This window comes from Aethina tumida, chromosome 5, assembly GCF_024364675.1.
Source record: "Aethina tumida isolate Nest 87 chromosome 5, icAetTumi1.1, whole genome shotgun sequence".
NCBI classification, from domain to species: Eukaryota; Metazoa; Arthropoda; class Insecta; order Coleoptera; family Nitidulidae; genus Aethina; species Aethina tumida.
Genome location: NC_065439.1, coordinates 15,419,692 through 15,439,015, shown reverse-complemented (window position 1 = coordinate 15,439,015; position 19,324 = coordinate 15,419,692). Strand labels below are relative to the sequence as shown.

The window sequence follows — 19,324 nt, the reverse complement described above, 5'->3', positions numbered from 1 at the left end:
CTAGGGTTTATTTGTATTATCTATATATCTTATCATTCTTATATATTATCTTTAATTACTGTATTTTTTGTTTTTAAGGTCTCATGAAAGCCTGTTTGGTTGATTAATTGTATAATACATAAGCCCATTTTAATTGTGCAAGGTTTTATATAATGGTGCTTTAAACATTCTATACAAACGTATGATATACTCTACTTTTGGTGCAAGCGTGAATATTTAGATATGTTTTGAACCATTTGCCATAGCACCGAATATAGCTTTCTCGCCATTCAATGTGGTTCCCCCCGAAACCGAAACGAAGAATTTTAAACACCGAAACGGTCTAGATGGCATCGAGAGCCCCTCTTCTCGTTTCTACGACTTTCCCCTCACATATGACGGGTTTATGTCGTATTTTTTACAATGGGAAAAGTTTATTTAATACGCCGATAGGAAAGGAAAACTTTTCTTGCACATTTCAAGCATTTTCCGAACTGGTCGGGCCGTTCACACAAGCGAAAAAGTGCAGTTAATGACCGACATTCCGATCTGTTATAGTTTCTCGTTACCAGACACAGTATTCATTTTTTTTTTGTTAAATAAAGCGTGTGACATTTGTGATAAGTTCACACAAAAGGCGAACATATTAGAGAGAGAGTCCTAATTTAATTTTTTAGTTACGTGCGGCGCATGTTATTAAAACCGACGCCGTTAACCTTGTGACATCGTTAAAAAAGAAACACGCCATACAATTAAATAATTGCCAAAAACCCAACCCAAGAGCTACTTCCTTCCTATAATTGTTTTATTGTTTGCCGTTCAATAATTGGGTTTTATTGACCAGTCGTTTACACAATCAATTAGCACACTCAGATGCTCATTAAACGAACGATTATTTAAACAAGAACAGGAAGCGTACAGGTTTGCTGTTGTGGCTTCTTTCAGAAAATCGGAAAGCTTACTTTCTTTGCGTTTTTTTGTTTGACGAAAATACCATATGGTACCACAAAGTGAGCGTAACTGCGTTCCTCATTTTTTGACAATAATTGCGTTAAAAAATGAGCAAGCCGATCGGAATTTGGCGAAAATAAAACGGCAAACGTTGGCCAATTTTTTGTTTACTGCCGACGTTTTTATTAGCGATAATAGACGCACGTTTCCCCCAAACCGTTCACCAATTGCACAATCCCTCTTGTTCTCCGGACAACGCAAAAAAGAAACAATGACAAACGAACAACAATTTCGCATTCTCCCGTTTATCTTGATCGTTTTGACACATCCTGCACTTTTTCGCAACACGGCAGTTTTCACTTCCGCATTTGCGGTTCTAAAATTAAGATCGTCTGGCGTTAAGATGCCAAAGATGTTTCACCAAAACGGCGTCCGCCACGAATATATTGTTTGCGTACGGAATTGCGGCGGAATTTCACTTGCAGATCGCAAAGAAATAAAAGAAATCGAAAGTGCGACCGATTTTTTCCGATAGGTGGACGCTAAAGGTTAATCGACGGTCGTCGTGTCGGTTAATTGGCGAAATCCGTAAACAATTGGCGTTGGCAAAACGGACAACAGGTGGATGGTGTGGGAAAAATTTGTAAAACGATTCATTTTGTTCGATAGAACGATTGATTTGTTTTCGAAAATTGGAGTTCCATTAGTGAAACTGTTGCTGCGGATTAATTGGGACAAAACTGACTGAGGTGTTTCTAAAGTAGTCGTGAATTTAGAGGAAATGATCAAATTTAATGGGGAAATTGATATACAAGTTTCAAATAAAAAGTTTCTAATAAAAAGTATATTTTGTATGACATATTGATTAAAACACATGTTATTCCATTAAATATGGAATTTTAATTACTTGTTGTTATTTATTAATAATTTATTCAATTAATTACTGTATTTTTGTAATTTAAAGTAAATATGTAAATATCTGAGGCCCCTAACAATTCAATGTTTTTAAAACCTTAATATTTTTCAATAAATAAGTATTTAATAAACATAAATTGTTTCGTTTCAATTAAAGTAACATTATGTGGTCTTTCTGAAAATCTTATTATTCTTATTTTTATTATTTTTATAATTTCTTACCTTTGAATTCATACCTATAAGAAATTTTGCAAATGTATAGTGATTTTAAACATTTTAATGTTATCTATTGAATTGAATAATAATTTTTTAAATTACTTAAATTATTTCATTTAGTTAAAGTAACAAGTATGTACCTAATATTTGTTATTAAATCGTTTTCATGTCTATTTTGATTATTATCTTCGTCTTTTATATTTTTATTTATTTTTTTGTATTTCTTCCTTTATCTTTACTTACTTTTACTGAAGGTTTTCAACATTCTAATGAGTTTAAATCGTTAGTTTTTGAATAAACGAGTTTTAAATTACTTAAATTATTTCATTCAGTTAAAGTAACAAATATGTACCTAATTTTTGTTATTTAATCATTTTAATATCTTATTAATATCCTAATTTTTATTATTATCTTTACGTATTGTGTTTTATTATTTTTTCTAAGAATATGTGTAAATTTCTGAAGGTTTTAAATATTTTGATGAATTTGAAGTTTTTAAATTATTTAAATTAATTAATTTACTTATAGTAACAAATATCTGCCTGATATTTGTTATTTAATCAATTCAATATTTATTTTTATTATTATCTTCACTTATTATATTTTTTTCTTTTGAAATCATTTTTCTAAGAACATTTGTAAATTGCTAAAGATTTTAAATATTTTAAGGAATTTGAATAATTGGATATTGAATAAACAAATTTAACCATTTTAATATCTTATTCATATTCTTATTTTTATTATTATCTTCACTTATTGTATTTTTTCCTTTTGAATTCATTTCTCTAAAAATATTTGTTAATTTCAGAAGGGATCAAATATTTTAAGAAATTTGAATCGTTGGATATTGAATAAACAAGTTTTTAAAGTACTTAAATTATTTCATTTTAGTTAAAATAACAAATATGTACCTAATATTTGTTATTTAATCATTTTAATATCTTATTAATATTCTTATTTTTATTATTTTCACTTATTGTATTTTTTCCTTTTGAATTCATTTCTCTAAGAATATTTGTAAATCTCTGAAGGTTTTAAATATTTTAATGAATTTGAATCTTTGTTGTTGACTAAACGAGTTTTTAAATTACTTAAATTATTTCATTTCAGTTAAAGTACCAAATATATACCTAATATTTGTTATTTAATCATTTTAATATCTTATTAATATTCTTGTTTTTATTATTACCTTCACTTATTGTATTTTATTCTTTTAAATTCATTTCTGTAAGATATTTAATCATTTTAATATCTTATTAATACTCTTATTTTTATTACTATCTTCACTTATTGTATTTTTTCTTTTTGAAATCATTTCTCTAAGAATATTTGTAAATTTCTTAATGATTTAAATATTTTAATGAATTTCAACCTTTGTTATTGAATAAACGAGTTTTTAAATTAATTAAATTATTTCATTTCAGTTAAAGTAACAAATATGTATCTAATATTTGTTATTTAATCATTTTAATATCTTATTAATATATTTATTTTTATTATTATCTCCACTTATTGATTTTTTTCCTTAATTTCTCTAAGAACATTTGTAAATTTCTGAAGGTTTTAAATATTTTAATTAATTTGAATCTTTGATTATGGAATAAACGAATTTTTAAATTATTTAAATTATTTCATTTCAGTTAAAATAACAAATATGTATCTAATATTTGTTATTTAATTATTTTAATATCTTATTAATATATTTATTTTTATTATTATCTGCTCTTATTGTATTCATTTGTTTTTAATTCATTTCTCTAAGAACGTTTGTAAATTTCTGAAGGTTTTAAATATTTTAATGAATTTGAATCGTTAGTTATTGTATAAAATAATTTTTAAATTACTTAAATTGTTTCATTTAGTAAAAGTAACAAATATGTACCTAATGTTAAATAATTTTAATAACTTATTAATATTCTTATTTTTATTACTATCTTCACTTATTGTATTGCCTTTAAATTTATGTACGTAAACACATTTGTAAATTTCTAAAGCTTTTAAATATTCTAATGACGTTAAATCATTAGTTTTTTAATAAACGATATGTTATACGACTTTAATTATTTAATGTCCATTAAAGTAACAAAATTATCAATTGAATCATCTTATCTTATTTTTATTATCTTGTGTAATTATTATATTTTTGGCTTTTGAATTATTTCTGTAATAAATTTTGTAAATTTATGACACTTTAAAGTATTCTAATGAATTTACATGAGCTTTTAATATCTAGAATTTGTTAATGAATCGTTTTAATTTCTTAATATTCTTATTATTTTCATTTATTGCATATTTTCGTTAAAATGCATATCTGTAAGAAAATATGTAATTATTTTTAAAATAATTATTTCTATTAGTTCCTTATTGTAACTTCTGTTTATTGTTGCAGGTGACCCACAGGGTGACGGGCCAAGTGATGGTCCTCAAGATGAACCTGCTTCGCTCGAACCGACGCAACATGCTCAAAGAAGTGCAGCTGATGAACCGTCTGTCCCATCCGAACATCTTAAGCCTAATGGGCGTGTGCGTCCACGAGGGCCAGCTTCACGCCCTCACCGAGTACATAGACGGTGGTTCGCTCGATCAACTGGTCCAGAACGGCGCCGTCGATCTGCCTCAGCAGCAGCGCGTCTCGATAGCACGGGACATCGCCGTCGGCATGGCCTATCTCCATTCCAAAGGCGTGTTCCACCGCGATCTCACCAGCAAGGTGAGAGAAATAGTCTATCTATCTGTCTGTGTGTGTGTGGAATCTACGGATGGCACATGGTGCACGTAATGAGATAATGCGATGCGCTTTTAACGAGGGAAAGTGCGCACTTCGTGCGCCTCTCTTCCTACTTCAGAATCGGGACGGGCTAATTGGATGCGTGTTTTCGTGTATGTGTTCGGGGACAAACGATGATGGTAATGTATGTTTTGTGCTGATTTTCAGAACGTCCTGATACGCAAAGCGAGACAACTGGAGTGCGGCACCAACGTACGACTCACCGCCGTCGTCGGCGACTTCGGCCTCAGCACCGCCATCCCCGATCCGACGACCAAGCCGAAACTGTGCACGGTCGGCAGTCCCTACTGGATGAGTCCCGAATGTCTCAAGGGCCACTACTACGACGAGAGCAGCGACGTCTTCAGCTACGGCATCGTCTTGTGCGAGCTGATAGCCAGGATCGAGGCCGATCCCGATCGTCTGCCGCGTACCGACAATTTCGGCGTCGACTATCCCGTCTTTACCGAACTGTGCGGACAAAATGTTGTACCTGATTTCCTCGGTCTGGCCTTCCGGTAATCCCCTACACAATTATTTACATGGTTAGAAGATATACACAACGATATTGATATTTATATAAAAGTATACATATCCATCATGTTATACAGAATGTATCTAAGAGCATGGTTCTTGGGTTCACATTAAGAAAAAAAACTGCATTTGAACGTATGTTCTAAAAGCCTTAAATTTTGAAATACTGGATAACAATTATTACTTTTTTAATATCTATGATACTACTCTAGATATTTTAATAAGAATTATAATTATATAAGCAATGGCGTATCATATTTTTCATTAAAAATATTTAGTTCATATCTAACACGAATGCCACTGAAAAAATAAAAAGTTGTACATTAGAAAATGTATCTTGGTGCATAGAAGGTGTCTATCAAATTAGAGAAAATATATAATTTTTAAAAAAGTTACCACTTATCTCAAAATTTGATACATTTAGTACACGAGTTCATATAAAATGATTTTCAATGAACCGAAGAATCGTTCTATTAAATAAATAAGATAAAAATCTGACAGATATGTCATGATTTTTTTTTCATAATAAAATTCGTCATGTATATCAAATTATTAATTTTTCTACATGAATAAATTCATGCAATTTATCGTGAATAGATTATCCATTGTTTTGAGGGGTTTTACCGATATTGTTTTATTAAATTGATAAGAGAAATAATGATACGAGCTTAAAATTTAATACGAGTCAAAATTGATTTAATAAAGCCTCAAATTTAAATTATGTTACGTTTCATAAATTTGTCAAACTTTGTTGTTAAATATGAATTTTATTTTTCATATTTATTTTTATTTTAAACATAATAATAATATCTTTGAGTTTCTAAGCCAGATAGAAAAAAAATGTCATAGTTCAATTTACTTAAATCGTTGATTGCCATAAAATATATAATAATATCGTGATAATTCCGATTGCTAATTATTTATAAGGTTAACATTAATTTGTCGTTTTGTTAAGGTGTTGCGCAATAGAGCCGAGCAGCCGTCCAACTTTCCCTGACATCGTGGTCCAGCTGGACGACATTGTGGAGGACGTGAAACAGACCGGCGACCATCGAGAGCCAGCACGACTGAACGCGACGCCCGGAGGCGGCGTCACCGCCCGCAGCGAGGAGCAACTGGCCGTCGTTGCGTCGGCTCACGCCTCCGCCCCGCAACACAGGAAAAGTACGTATGGAAGAACCGCTCTCGCCAAGGGTTCCTACATGTTTTGCTGCTGACAAATCGATCCGATATCATTAATTAATTAATTAGAGAGCTGTTACGGAGACATAATAAAGACTTTTTAGATTTGGCACTCGTTGATGTTATGTTTTGGGTTTCGACTGTGAAGTGCAGTTGCGTGATCGCACTGCCGTTACGTAAAGAGTAACGGTGCAATTAGTGGTAATTATGTGGTTGATGCGAATTGAATAATCGCACCTCGTGTGTGTAATTTTAGCAGAGCACTAATTTTCGTCTGCGACGAACGGTTATCGTTGCAAGTGGCATGATATAAATAAATATACAAGTAGAACATATATTTTATTATTATTTTTTGTTGTATTTTTGTCTGACGTAGTTTTTTTTGTTGGCATTCCAGTGTTCCACAGGCGGTCGCTGTCGGAGGACGTGTCAACGTTGGCGCTGTCCGTGCACGCGACGCCCAGCGAGAAGGCGCGTCGCCACGCGCTGATCATGTGCCGCCAGGACCCGCACTACCGGCCGCCCCGCACCACCAACCCGTTCGCCGCCCTCGCCCAGTTCCGCGGCGTCAAAAAGTTCCTCGGCAACTTCAGTTCCTGTTGCGAGCTACCGTCGTCCGCCGACGGCGCTTCGGACTCGCCGAAATCGTTGCCCGGCTCGCCGACGGCGACGCGTCGCTCGGCCGCTTTGCGCAGCCCGTTGCTGGCCAGTGCGCTGTACAAGGCGGGCTCGAGCACCAACCTGAGCGACGTGGGCATAGGCGAGGCGGCGGCGCTGGGCGGCGCGCTTCGTCGCCGCGGCTCTTGCGAATCGGGGTTTTACTCGAGCGTGGGCGAGTGCCTGTCGCCGAACAGCCTGTGGGGCGACTCCGGCACGGCCGTTAGCTCGCTGCGTTCGCTCGACGAGCTCGATCCGGAGCTGCAGGCGCTCTGCAAACGCGCCTCATCCATCTACACCGACTCCAGCGAGGACATATCCAGCCTGACCGGCTCGGACTGGACGCAGGACCTGCAACCGAACATATCCGCGATCGTGGACTACTTCGAGCGGAAGGGCGCTACGCTACGGCATCCGGGCGGCGTGAGGGGCGGACAGCATCTTAGTTCGCGCATAGCCGCCTTGCGGCGGTCGCTCGAAAAGCAAAATTACGGGGGCGCGACGTCGGGAGCGAGTGCGCACGCGCAGCTACAGAAGCCCAAGTGCTCGAGACTTGTGGTGTGCGAGGGCGCGGTCCGGTCTAAGCTGCCGCTCTTCGACAAGAAGTAAACTCGGGTTGTGGTCAGTCAGAGTCAGTCTTCCCTTGTAAACCGAGATCGCGGGACGGCGGTCCGTTTTTTTTCTCGCATTTCGGATATACGACCAGGTAAAATCACGTTTTCGGATGTGTTGTGCTTCAGTTTTTTGGCTGGCCTTTGTTTACAAAGAGTTTGTGTTTGTTTTTCAGACATCGACTGCCGGTCCCTTAACTTGTATTTTTCCTTCTAGTCAGATCGTACACGTAACTAAAAAAAATTAATACATTATTGGTGGCCTCAATGATGCTGTATTTTTCAAATGAAAATCTATATTTTATACTCATAATTGTATATATTTTTGGGGCACGTCAAAAAGGTTGACGTTGTCCGAATTCTTATACCTTGTTTGTGTACGATTTTATCATGCTGTTCATCATTTTATTAATAATTTAATTATTAAATTACATGTAAACGTTAAACAGTAAAAATTGTATACATCCAAGGTGTACACTTGCGACCCTTCATACTTTTCTCAGAAATTAATTCAGCACGTTTATTTTAGGCAGCTAATTTTTATAACTGTTTTATTTTAATCAAATTGCGCTTTGAATGCCGGTTTTATCTGGAAGGAATCGTGTCCATTCGAAATATAAAAGTGCAATTAATCTAGGATTTTTATATACGTAGTTATTTGCAATGTCGAACCGCACGTTTTCGTTAGTGTTTGTTACGTAGTTTTTTTACGTGACGGTGAGACGTTTGAAACGATATTTTTGAATGGAATTGATTTTTTCCGACCGGTTATGGCAATGTTTATTCATTTAATCTGTATGTTTTATATTAAAACAACTGTAAGTTTAGTTTATATAAGACGTTCTTAGAATATACAGTACATAGGTAAGTGTGAGGGCAACTGCTGAATTAATTTCTTTGTAAAATACGATTGTTGTTTAAATCAATTGGAATTTTATAGTATGTAATTGTGATTGAGATTATAACAGAGATTTGTCTTGAATTTGTTTGATGAATGACCGTCCAAACTATGATTGATTGATGATTTTATTTATGAATGATTTTTCTGTTTCAATTGTTAAATGAGTATTAATAACGCAGTTTTGTAACGGTCTGTTTATATATCTTCCATAATTGTCTTGTCAATAATATGTATACCTAAAAGTTGTTTAGTAATAAATAAATTTTTCATATAAGTGGTTGTTGGTTTTACTTGCAATAAATAAAACAATTAAATTAGTATGTCAAATATATTAAACGAAAATTTACACACATCATAGAACGAAGTATTAAAGAAATCAAATTTCATAAAAAATAATTATAATTCTTATAATTCTAGACAGCTGAGCCCGCATCAAGTGCGTTATTTCCTCTGGAACAAAACTTTATGGATTGTGTTGATATCAGGCACTAACTTAGCAGAGTCGGACGATTCCAATGCACTCCTAGCGGCTGTACTGTAACCAAGAAACAATACTTCAATAAAAACGCATAACAATAAGTTGTTTGTATAATACAAAATGAATGGCTGAATGAAACAAAATGAAACAATCCTGCATACTCTCGATAAAAGAAAATTTAACGCGAAAATTAACAAACGAACGAGACTACTTGGAAAATGTTTACACGATTTAACAAACTCACCCTTGTGAATCTGTCTTTGAGAGTGCGGGAGCTGTAGGGTGATTTAATGGTCGCTTATTTACCAGAAGGCATTTCATCGGTTGCCCGTCCAACTGTCGGTTGTGATACGTGTCGACCGCCTTCTGCGCATCCTTCAGACTCCTGTAGATCACCTCGGCGACACCAGGACGGACCAAACGGGCCGCCAATAACTGCCCAATATCTTCAAACAACTCCTGGAAAATGACAACAAATAAACATTTACCACCAAATAAAAGTGGTTTCTCTCACCTTTATATCATCTTGTGAAACCGTACTCTGCAAATTTGAGACAACAATCCTGTGACCAGCTGGAACAACAACTTTAGTTTTGGTCTGGCCTAAAATTCCATGTGTTGTTTCAGTTGGTATCGGGTGACTGTCTAATCTAGAATGAATGTTTGATAGTCTGGAGGTCCCTTGCAAAGCTATAGGTTGTCTCAGTGGAGGCATTAATGGCATTTCCTCATCATCAACAGCATCTAAATCTATGTAACTTGTTTGTAGCAACCTCCCAGGCCTAAAATTTACGAAAATAATAATTTGTTAACAGAAATAAATTACTAAAGCTTACTTTTTGGCCATGATGGGATATTCAGGCCACCCATTGGTTAAAATATTGCTAGTGGCAATATGTCTGTGAGGATCTAAAGACCCAATCATCTGTGAGGCTGTTCTGATATCTGGGTTGGTCCACTTGTACAAACCACTATCATACAGCCGTTCCATCCTTTGTAACCTGGCATTTAAAGGTGCCAAATCAATATTATTCATAATAGTTTTCTTAATGTGTAATGGGGGATTAGCTTTCTGCGCCACATGTCTTTTGACCGGCGATTTTTTAGGACTGACTCGTCCTTGAGCTACCAACCCCAATTGCTTTCTAATGGTCATATTCATATCAGACTTCGGCTTCGGTTTGTTTGTTGTCAGGCTGATTTTGCCGTTGCGATCCGTTTTTTGAACAATGTGGCCTCCAATTACTTTAACATTTTCGTTGGCACGGGAACGACCGGGCTGATTTTCCCTTATTTTGTTGAGTTTGCTGCGGGCGTCTTTAGTTTTGGCCATTTTCGCCAGGACGTCGCGGGCATCGACCACTGTCGTTCGTTTTTTCTGTATGATCTTCTGTCTGGCATCTTGCACACGGGCCTTGACCACCTTCTTTTTGATACCGCCCGTGATTTTCTTGTTCTTCGCATTCCTGAACTTGGCGTTTTTGTTTCTGTAATGATTGCGACATTAATAATACATAATTTGGGTGATTTGAATCGTACATACCCTTGTACTCTGTTCGCCATCGTCGCTGGAATTGTGTACGACCAATTTAAACCTACGCACAGTAGATTAATTCGATTCCAGTGAAAGCAATGCACAAAATTCGATGACGATATAAATAACACAAGCACGAACCATCTGTCAAACAGAAACAAATGGCGGTATTGCAGGGATTTATTTTGCCAACTCGATGCATACGTAAAGTTTAAAAACTTTGGAAAATATTATTTAATTTATTTTAATGGTATAAACCATATAGAAAATTGGGAAGTAACAATATACAATTTTATTAAATTAAATTAAAAATGAAAGTTTTATTCAAATTTATTAATATCTGACAACTGTCAGATGTTTTAACCTCAATTACAGATAAAATCTTGTTCATATCATATTTATAAACTTAGCGTAACATTGAGCAATATTTTTTTATTTATTCATATTATTTTGATATGTAAATCTTGAATAAGATTGTGTCATCACTCCAGTGGTTGAAACAATACACGTTATACACAATTTTATCAAAATGCCTACTGTTACGCCAGGCAACTTCTTTAAAGACTTACACGGTCTGCAACAACTTAAAGAACAACCTATAGAATATCCATCAGCTTCAGAGTAAGTTTTTGTAAAGTTCTAAACTATTTGCCTTCAATGCCACATTTTCCAGGCACAACTTTTATAATTTAGAAGATGTTTTTAAAGACTCAGGTGGTCCGGAGGACCTTAGAAGTCTGGTATACCTGAATTATTTGAAGGATGTGGTTAAAAAGCAGGTCCTAACTAAAGTAAAAGATGATGTGCCTGTAAATGACCAAGTTTTCAGTTTGGTGATGGAAGTGCTTGAACATTATCATCACAAAAATCAATTGCATAGTGCATTGTCATCAAAATTGCCCAGCAACGACTTGGACATCATGAACAAGGTTTTGGAGTTTCTTAATGATAAAATTCCTGCAGAATATTTCAAAAAGAGAACTAAAAAAACTAAACCTGAAATAAAAGAGTATGCAAGAGAAAAAGTTGAATTCAATCCTTTATTTTATGTCCCACTCAGGGAGAACCTGCCTGAATTGGATAAAGTTTTTGAAAGTAATAAGAAAAAAGATATTTCTTTATTGTACAACCAACCACCTGCAGTTCCATCAACCAGTAAAGAAACAAACTCAGGTTATCCATTAGAGACAATGTTTGAATGTTACAGAACAGTAATTCCTAGTTATGAGTACAATGAGTTCAAATCAATTGTCAGGTCTGAGTTGAGCTCCAATAAATCTGATGATGAACTTATGGGATACTTTTTGGAAACATTCGGTGCGGGCGCTTTTGATTTACTGAATGAAATCATTATGCATAGGAAAAAGAAAATTGATTACGGCGCTCCCACTTATGGTAAAATTAATAACCATGAATACTGCAATAATTGTTTATTTAACTGATAAATTTTAGTGCCAAAACCTGGACCAAGCTCCAGTAATCCCACAATTGCAGGACAAGTTACAGTTCAGTCAGAAAAGGAGAGTATGTTGTCCAAGAAATTGAGGAAAATGGAAAAGAAAGACAGATCAAAATATTCCGCAACTGAAATTTACGAGTACGTTTTTATAACTAATACAAATCAGCTTTTATGGATGATTTTTTAGAGTTGAAAGCGAATATGAAATAGCAAGGACAACGCCAATATTCAAGAAGGCTGCTCCACAAAGACTGGATAAGGAAGAATATCCACATGTGCATGACCAAATGAGAAACCACATGATAACAAGTAAGCACTCTTCTAAAATTAAATGTATATAATTAACTGTATTTTTTTAAAGCAAAATTCGAGGGTTATTCTATTAGTCAGCCAGAAAATGCAACCAAGAAAATCACCAGCGATTACGCAGAGTTTACCATTCCTGGAGGTAAGAAGGGCGACATCAAAGACATGGAACTGGTCAAAGTCAACACACTTGACACGACTGGAAAACTCGTTTTCCGCGACATCGAACAGTTCAATCGCATCCAATCCGAGGTATTTCCTGTTGCTTATCATTCTAACGAGAACATGCTGGTTTGCGCCCCGACTGGGGCGGGAAAAACGAACATTGCCCTCCTGACGATCGTGCATCAGATCAGGTCCCACATGGAAGGCAGCCTCATCAAAAAGAACCAGTTTAAAGTAATTCCTTTCTATCACTACAAGACTTTACAACGAATATTAAATTAATTAATGCGTTTCAGATTGTTTACGTGTGCCCTATGAAGGCTTTAGCCACGGAAATGGTGGCTAACTTCAGTAAAAAACTGGGCCCCATAGGCATCACTGTCAAGGAATGCACAGGCGACATGCAACTGACCAAAAAAGAAATCGCGGAGACACAGATGCTGGTAACCACTCCGGAAAAATGGGACGTGATCACTCGCAAGGGTGCCGTGGACACTGAAGTTGTGGGGCTTGTAAAATTGCTGATAATAGACGAAGTGCACCTTTTAAACGGCAGCAGAGGTCCGGTAATTGAAGCTTTGGTGGCCAGAACGTTGCGACAAGTAGTGAGCTCCCAGAGCATGATAAGAATCGTCGCACTTTCCGCCACCCTTCCCGGTTATTTGGATGTGGCGCAGTTTTTGAAAGTCAACAGCAGGACGGGGCTGTTTTTCTTCGACAACCGGTACCGGTCTGTCCCTCTAACCACCACTTTTGTGGGCGTGAAAAAGAGGAACGAAGTGGATACTATGGACAACGTTTGTTACGAGAAGGTTGTCTCGTTTATTAGGGAAGGACATCAGGTTAACATTTCTGGGACTGTTTCCAACCAGTTATTAATTTATTTGTTTTTGGTTTAGGCCATGGTTTTTGTAACGTCTAGAAATGCGACAGCCAGTGTGGCTAAAAAATTAATAGAGCTGGCACAAGTTAAAGGAACTTTGCCTCTGTTTGCCCCGGAAAAATCTGTGCAAACAGTTAAATCCGGCTACAAAAGTGGTGATCTCAGTTTTTTGATACCTCAGGGCTTTGGTATTCATCATGCGGGTATAATAAATAATTAATCATTACCTCATTTACAATCTACAATATATTTTACGTGTTTAGGCATGGTGAGACCAGATAGATTAGAAGTGGAACGTCTTTTCAGGATAGGACAACTGAAAGTGGTAGTGTGTACCACAACGTTGGCTTGGGGAGTTAATTTGCCAGCACATGCAGTTATCATTAGGGTTAGTTAAATTTTAAAATTTAAAGCAAATCTCACGTACGAATTAAATTTAGGGAACCCAACACTATGACGCAACTAAATCCACCTTTGTCGATATGGACATGTTGGACGTACAGCAAATTTTCGGAAGAGCAGGTCGACCCCAATACGACACATCAGGACACGGAATCATTATTACTTCTATGGCAAATATGGCAAATTATATGGGTTTAATGACATCACAAGTTCCTATTGAAAGTCAGTTTTTAACTTGCGTACCAGACAATTTAAATGCAGAAGTACCTACAAATATTACTTTAGTTTATGTAATAGTAATTACGCAACGTTTTAGATTGTATTAGGCACTGTTTCGAATTTGCGTGAAGCGATGGAATGGTTAAGTAACACTTTCCTGTATTGCAGGATTAAAAAGAATCCTTTAGTTTACGGTTTATCATACAACGAGATTTGGGTAAAACATACGATAAAGTCAATGACAAGTAATACTAATTTCTGATTTTTTTTAGGACACCCATCAATTTAATCGTTTCCTACAAACACAACTAGACACAGCCGCAAAAACTTTAGAAAAAGCTCAGATGATACGTTTCGACACTTCCCTAGGCGAATTTAGGCCAACAAACTTTGGCAGAATTGCCAGTTTTTATTATATATCTTATAAAACCATGGAACTGATCTACGAAAAGTTTGAGCCGCATATTTCAGACGCAGATCTTCTTTTACTACTCAGCGAAGCTTCTGAATTCTCCCAGATTCAAGTAAATTCTTGCTTTCATAAAATATAACTTGTATAATTTGGCATTTTAGGTAAGGATGGATGAACAAGTGGAGCTGGACCGTTTAAGAGAGTGTGACGTTTTCGACATGAACCTCGACTTCACTACAGTCTCCTCCAAAGTTGTAATTTTAATTCAAGCTTACGTAGGCAGAGAAATTATACGCGTCTCGTCTTTATCGTCGGACACGATGTTTATTATGCAGGTTTGTCTAAACTTCTTCGGAAATCGGTTAAACGTAACACGTTTATTTTTGTAGACTGTAACAAGATTGGCACGAGCGCTCTTCGAGATCGCCAAAGACAAAGACTACGCGTTACAAGTAACACGCACATTAAAACTGGCACAACAACTCGAGCTGCAATTGTGGGAGGACTCCCACCCCCTGTTACAATTCAAGGAAATGATCCAACACTTAAACACGCATCGAGCCCGCGACATCCTCAACATCCCCATGTATGAGATGAAGGAAATGTCCGAGCGTGAGCTCGAATCGTTGTTTAGGAGCCGTCACGTTGCCGGCAAGGTACGACATTATTGTCAGATCTTCCCTCAAGTCTCCATCGACCTGGTGGTTAGACCGATAACGGACGGGGTGATTAAGATACGTCTGTTAATCACGCCCAGGTTTAGATGGGATCACAGCGTTCACGGAACAGTGCAGCACTATTACGCATGGGTTGAAGATCCCAATCACGACAGTATTTATCATTTTGAGAATTTTATCATCACTAAAAAGATTTGCATCACCGAGGAACCCATTGAACTTATCTTTACGGTGCCTTTGACTAAGCCATTGTCCCCTGAGTACTACGTGCGAGTTGCCAACAGCCAGTTTATGCGTGAGTACCGCTTTTAAATTGTAAGTTCGAGGGTTTAATTGTTTGTTTAACAGATTCTGAGACGACGGAGGTGATCAACTTGGAAGATCTGAAGATTTTTTCCAGCGAATCGTTCCAAACTAAAATACTGGACGTACAACCACTGTCGAAGTCGGTCCTGAGAAACAAATCCTACGAAGACCTGTACCCGTTCACGCATTTCAACGCCGTACAAAGCCAAGTGTTCCATTCCTGCTACCACACCGACACCCCCATCATTCTGGGCGCACCCACCGGTTCGGGAAAGACAATAGTAGCCGAACTGTGCATCTTACGGCTGTTCATGCATCAACCCACACTTAAAGTCGTCTACATCGCACCCATGAAGGCTCTGGTACGCGAAAGGGTGCTGGATTGGTCGAAAAAGTTCGCCAAAATCAAGAAGAAAGTGGTCGAAGTGACCGGCGACATTACCCCACGTTCGGAGATCATCCGTACGGCCAATATTATCATTACGACGCCAGAAAAGTGGGATGCGATGAGTAGGAACTGGATGCAGAAAGATTTTGTTCGTGAAGTGGGACTTATGGTTATCGACGAAATACACTTGTTGGGAGAGGATCGCGGTCCGGTTTTGGAGGTGATCGTTTCCAGAATGAATTATATCAATCATAAATCTAACAAGCAGATCCGGATTGTCGGCCTATCGACGGCTATGGCGAACCCAAGAGATTTAGCTTATTGGTTAAACGCTGATAAGGTATGTATTAATAAGGAACATGTAAAATTTGGAAGAACTGAACTCTGTATGGCATGGTTCATTTAACACTATTATTTCCAGAGAGGTTTGTTCAACTTCAGCTCGGCTGTTCGTCCGGTGCCTCTAGAAATTCACCTGCAGGGTTTCCAGGTGAAAAATTACTGCCCCAGGATGGCGGCGATGAACAAGTCGGTATACCAAGCAATATGCCAGTACGCCGAAACCAGTTCCGCCCTAATATTCGTATCGTCACGTAAACAGACTCGCATAACCGGCTACGAAATGATGAAGTTCCTGTTGACAGAATCGAATCCTCAAAAATGGGTACACATAGATCAGCATGAACTGGAAGCGGTCAAAGACCGAGTGATCGATCAAGATCTGAGTCAGCTACTGACGTTCGGCATCGGTATGCACCACGCCGGTCTGACGGACACGGACAGACAAATTGTGGAAGAACTGTACGTGAACCAGAAGATCCAGGTGCTCATTGCCACCGCCACATTGGCCTGGGGCGTCAACTTCCCCGCCAGATTGGTCATAGTTAAGGGCACAGAGTACTTTGACGGCGCGACGAAACGTTACGTGGACATGCCGGTTACCGACGTCATACAAATGGTGGGAAGAGCGGGTCGTCCTCAATTCGATACGACCGGCATTGCGTGCGTCATGGTCCAAGAGAACAAGAAGGGTTTCTACAGGAAGTTCTTGTTCGAACCTTTTCCTGTGGAGTCGAATCTGTTGGCACTGCTTCCAGATCACGTGAACGCCGAAGTGGCCAACGGCAACATCACCACCAAGGGACAATTGGTGGAGTTCATCGAGAGCACGTTCTTCTACAAGAGACTGTTGAGCAATCCGTCGTACTACCAGATGGATCCGGACTCCGATCCGGATCAGTTTGTTTCCGATTTGGCTGATTCTGTCATACAAACGTTACAGGATCATGAGTGTGTGGTCATACAAGATGAAGTAATAAACTGTCATTGTTCTATATGCTAAATTACAATTCGTTTTATTTTGCAGCAAATGAAACATTTGTACGAGCCCACCTTCTTGGGATCCTTGGCGGCGCAGTATTATTTGTCGCACAAAACGGTGCATTTTTTGAGAGAAAACATGCGAGCTGACTGTTCAATGGACGATTTCCTTCAATTTATTTGCCAGGCTGAAGAATACGCGCTGTTTCCGGTACGACACAATGAGGATAACATCAACAAGGATCTGGCAAGAGAACTGGGTGTTAAGTCATCATTACCCTTCGATTCACCCGCTCTAAAAGTAATGTTAATGATCAAATGTTACCTTTTAGAAGTGAGTTTGCCCAATCAAGATTACGCCATTGATTTGAAAAACGTGTTGGATCAAATTATCAGAATCATTCACGTAAGATATTTAGTTAATGTGTCATATAATTGTAAAAAATATTAATTTTAGGCGATGATGAATTTGGCTGCGGCTAATAATTGGCTTCACAGTACCACAAAACTGATACATTTCTGTCAGATGTTAATACAAGGGATGATGGTTACAGATTCAAACGTTTTAACTTTGCCAAAAATGAATAGCGATACTTACAACAATCTGATTGATAAACTAGTAAAAGCAAAAGTTTTAAATCCATCCCAACAAGACTTAACTATTCCGATAATACGTTTTTTCATGCAAGACAAAGAAATGTCATCGAAGATCTCGGGAGTATTCCAAGAAGTTGTGGGTCATAAAACGGCAACGGATATTATGAAATTGATAAACGACTTCCCTATACTAACAGTTAAAACTTCTTTGAAAAACATTCAAAACTCACAGAGTATTCCAGTGAATCAACACGAACTTGACAAGCAATTAGAGTTGCAATCAGGTGGTGATTATGTTTTTACTTGGGATATAATCAGGGAGGGATCAAGTAAAATGACAGTTTATAGTAAAAAGTTTAATAAACAAAAGGAGGAATTCTGGTTCCTCATTTTCGTGGAAGGCGACAATATAACATTTAGAAAGTTTGCTTTCAACAGAAGGAATAAGAAGATCGAAATTCCTGTTCACATACCTTCAGCAAGAGGTAATTCACAGTTAATTGGTTTGTTGTGTAATAATCTGATTTGTTTTCAGGTACTTACAATTACAAAGTATTGGTTATGAGTGATGTATACATTGGCTTTGATCAAAGTATTTCTTATAAAATAAGGGTCAACTAAATTATCTTTTTATTTATACAAATTGTGATATCCACTTTTTAAATTATATTTTTATTCAATTGTTGTTCATATTATACTTGCAACATTAAAAATGTGTTTTATTAGGTAACAAATTAAACTATTACAAAATATTTTTTTTACAATTATAGTATTCAACAATACCTTAATATCTAATTTAAGTAATTAAACACAACATTAATCCCACTCTTAAATCTAAAATAAATAATTAACCCTATTCTAAAGTACCATCAAGGAAACACAAATTTGGCACATTATTGACTACAACTTCCACATCTCTTTTGAGTACAGTCTTCCTTTTGGTATTGACTATCTGATCAGCAGCTTTTTTGCTCATGAACTCAATGAACATTTCCTAAAATTAAAATTAATTATGATGTTTAAGAATAATTTAGTGAAATTTACCGTTGCTTTGGCCACTAGGAAAACGGCGTCTTGTCCAATAATTTTGACATCAGGGTCTTGTTTGATCATGTGTTTTACCCTGGCTAAAGGTAACCGAAGAAACTTTTTGTTATGATTGGGGCTCTTTTTGGTGGCACCAGACTTTTCCACTTCTGTAGCTTGTGTGTCACCTGTCTCTGCTTCAGGATTTGATTTATCGTGGACGGAAATGTCTTCCTCTTGAATTGATAGATCTAAGTTTGTATCTTCCATTTTTATTTTAGATTTCACGAAAACAATAAATATGCGGCAAAATGTCTAAATAAACGATACCTCTAACGAAAGTGAGGTTATTAATTCTGTTAGGCAACACATGTTACTTAAAATTGAATATAGGCTAATTTCTCAATTATTTTGGAAATTCTAACCTCACTTAACCAGT

At 36.9% G+C, this 19,324-nt stretch overlaps 4 protein-coding genes across 6 annotated transcripts in view; 2 read left to right on the top strand and 2 right to left on the bottom strand.

Annotated features, from left to right (window-relative positions):
• LOC109597137 (dual specificity testis-specific protein kinase 2) overlaps nucleotides 1-8,990 on the top strand; it is a 30,089-nt gene extending 21,099 nt beyond the window's left edge. The window contains exons 2-6 of one of the 2 annotated variants that reach the window (XR_007547969.1): nucleotides 4,451-4,771; nucleotides 4,997-5,346; nucleotides 6,318-6,526; nucleotides 6,942-7,907; nucleotides 7,989-8,990. Coding sequence is in view for 1 of the 2 variants with exons in the window: in XM_049967056.1 (XP_049823013.1) it covers nucleotides 4,451-4,771; nucleotides 4,997-5,346; nucleotides 6,318-6,526; nucleotides 6,942-7,810 (1,749 nt within the window). In the remaining variant the exon portion in view is untranslated. Of the gene's footprint in view, nucleotides 1-4,450; nucleotides 4,772-4,996; nucleotides 5,347-6,317; nucleotides 6,527-6,941 lie in introns of both variants that reach the window. The other variant, XM_049967056.1, reaches the window with a different exon arrangement.
• Nucleotides 8,991-9,027: 37 nt separating this feature from the next.
• On the bottom strand, nucleotides 9,028-10,872 carry LOC109606498 (polymerase delta-interacting protein 3). Of its 2 annotated transcripts, none has more exons than XM_020023043.2 (5): nucleotides 10,735-10,872; nucleotides 10,028-10,678; nucleotides 9,706-9,973; nucleotides 9,436-9,650; nucleotides 9,028-9,248 (listed from the first exon to the last, which is right to left on the bottom strand). In XM_020023043.2, exons 1-5 carry the CDS (start codon nucleotides 10,752-10,754, stop codon nucleotides 9,155-9,157), a joined length of 1,248 nt encoding a protein of 415 aa, XP_019878602.1. In that variant the 5' UTR covers nucleotides 10,755-10,872; the 3' UTR covers nucleotides 9,028-9,154. The 2 variants fall into 2 exon arrangements, with proteins under 2 accessions (XP_019878602.1, XP_019878603.1); XM_020023044.2 differs by having other exon boundaries at nucleotides 9,498-9,650.
• Nucleotides 10,873-11,135: 263 nt separating this feature from the next.
• Nucleotides 11,136-18,600, top strand: LOC109597136 (activating signal cointegrator 1 complex subunit 3-like). Its single transcript, XM_020012767.2, has 18 exons — nucleotides 11,136-11,346; nucleotides 11,399-12,120; nucleotides 12,178-12,322; nucleotides 12,372-12,493; nucleotides 12,546-12,889; nucleotides 12,952-13,497; nucleotides 13,555-13,741; nucleotides 13,802-13,926; nucleotides 13,979-14,203; nucleotides 14,257-14,376; nucleotides 14,432-14,683; nucleotides 14,733-14,906; nucleotides 14,961-15,543; nucleotides 15,597-16,282; nucleotides 16,364-17,254; nucleotides 17,309-17,668; nucleotides 17,720-18,344; nucleotides 18,395-18,600. The coding sequence occupies exons 1-18, from the start codon at nucleotides 11,255-11,257 to the stop codon at nucleotides 18,478-18,480; spliced, it is 6,285 nt and encodes a 2,094-aa protein (XP_019868326.2). The 5' UTR covers nucleotides 11,136-11,254; the 3' UTR covers nucleotides 18,481-18,600.
• On the bottom strand, nucleotides 18,511-19,159 carry LOC109606500 (DNA polymerase epsilon subunit 4). The gene is made up of 2 exons (XM_020023045.2): nucleotides 18,904-19,159; nucleotides 18,511-18,853 (listed from the first exon to the last, which is right to left on the bottom strand). The coding sequence occupies exons 1-2, from the start codon at nucleotides 19,153-19,155 to the stop codon at nucleotides 18,713-18,715; spliced, it is 393 nt and encodes a 130-aa protein (XP_019878604.1). The 5' UTR covers nucleotides 19,156-19,159; the 3' UTR covers nucleotides 18,511-18,712.
• Between the last annotated feature and the right edge of the window lie 165 nt (nucleotides 19,160-19,324).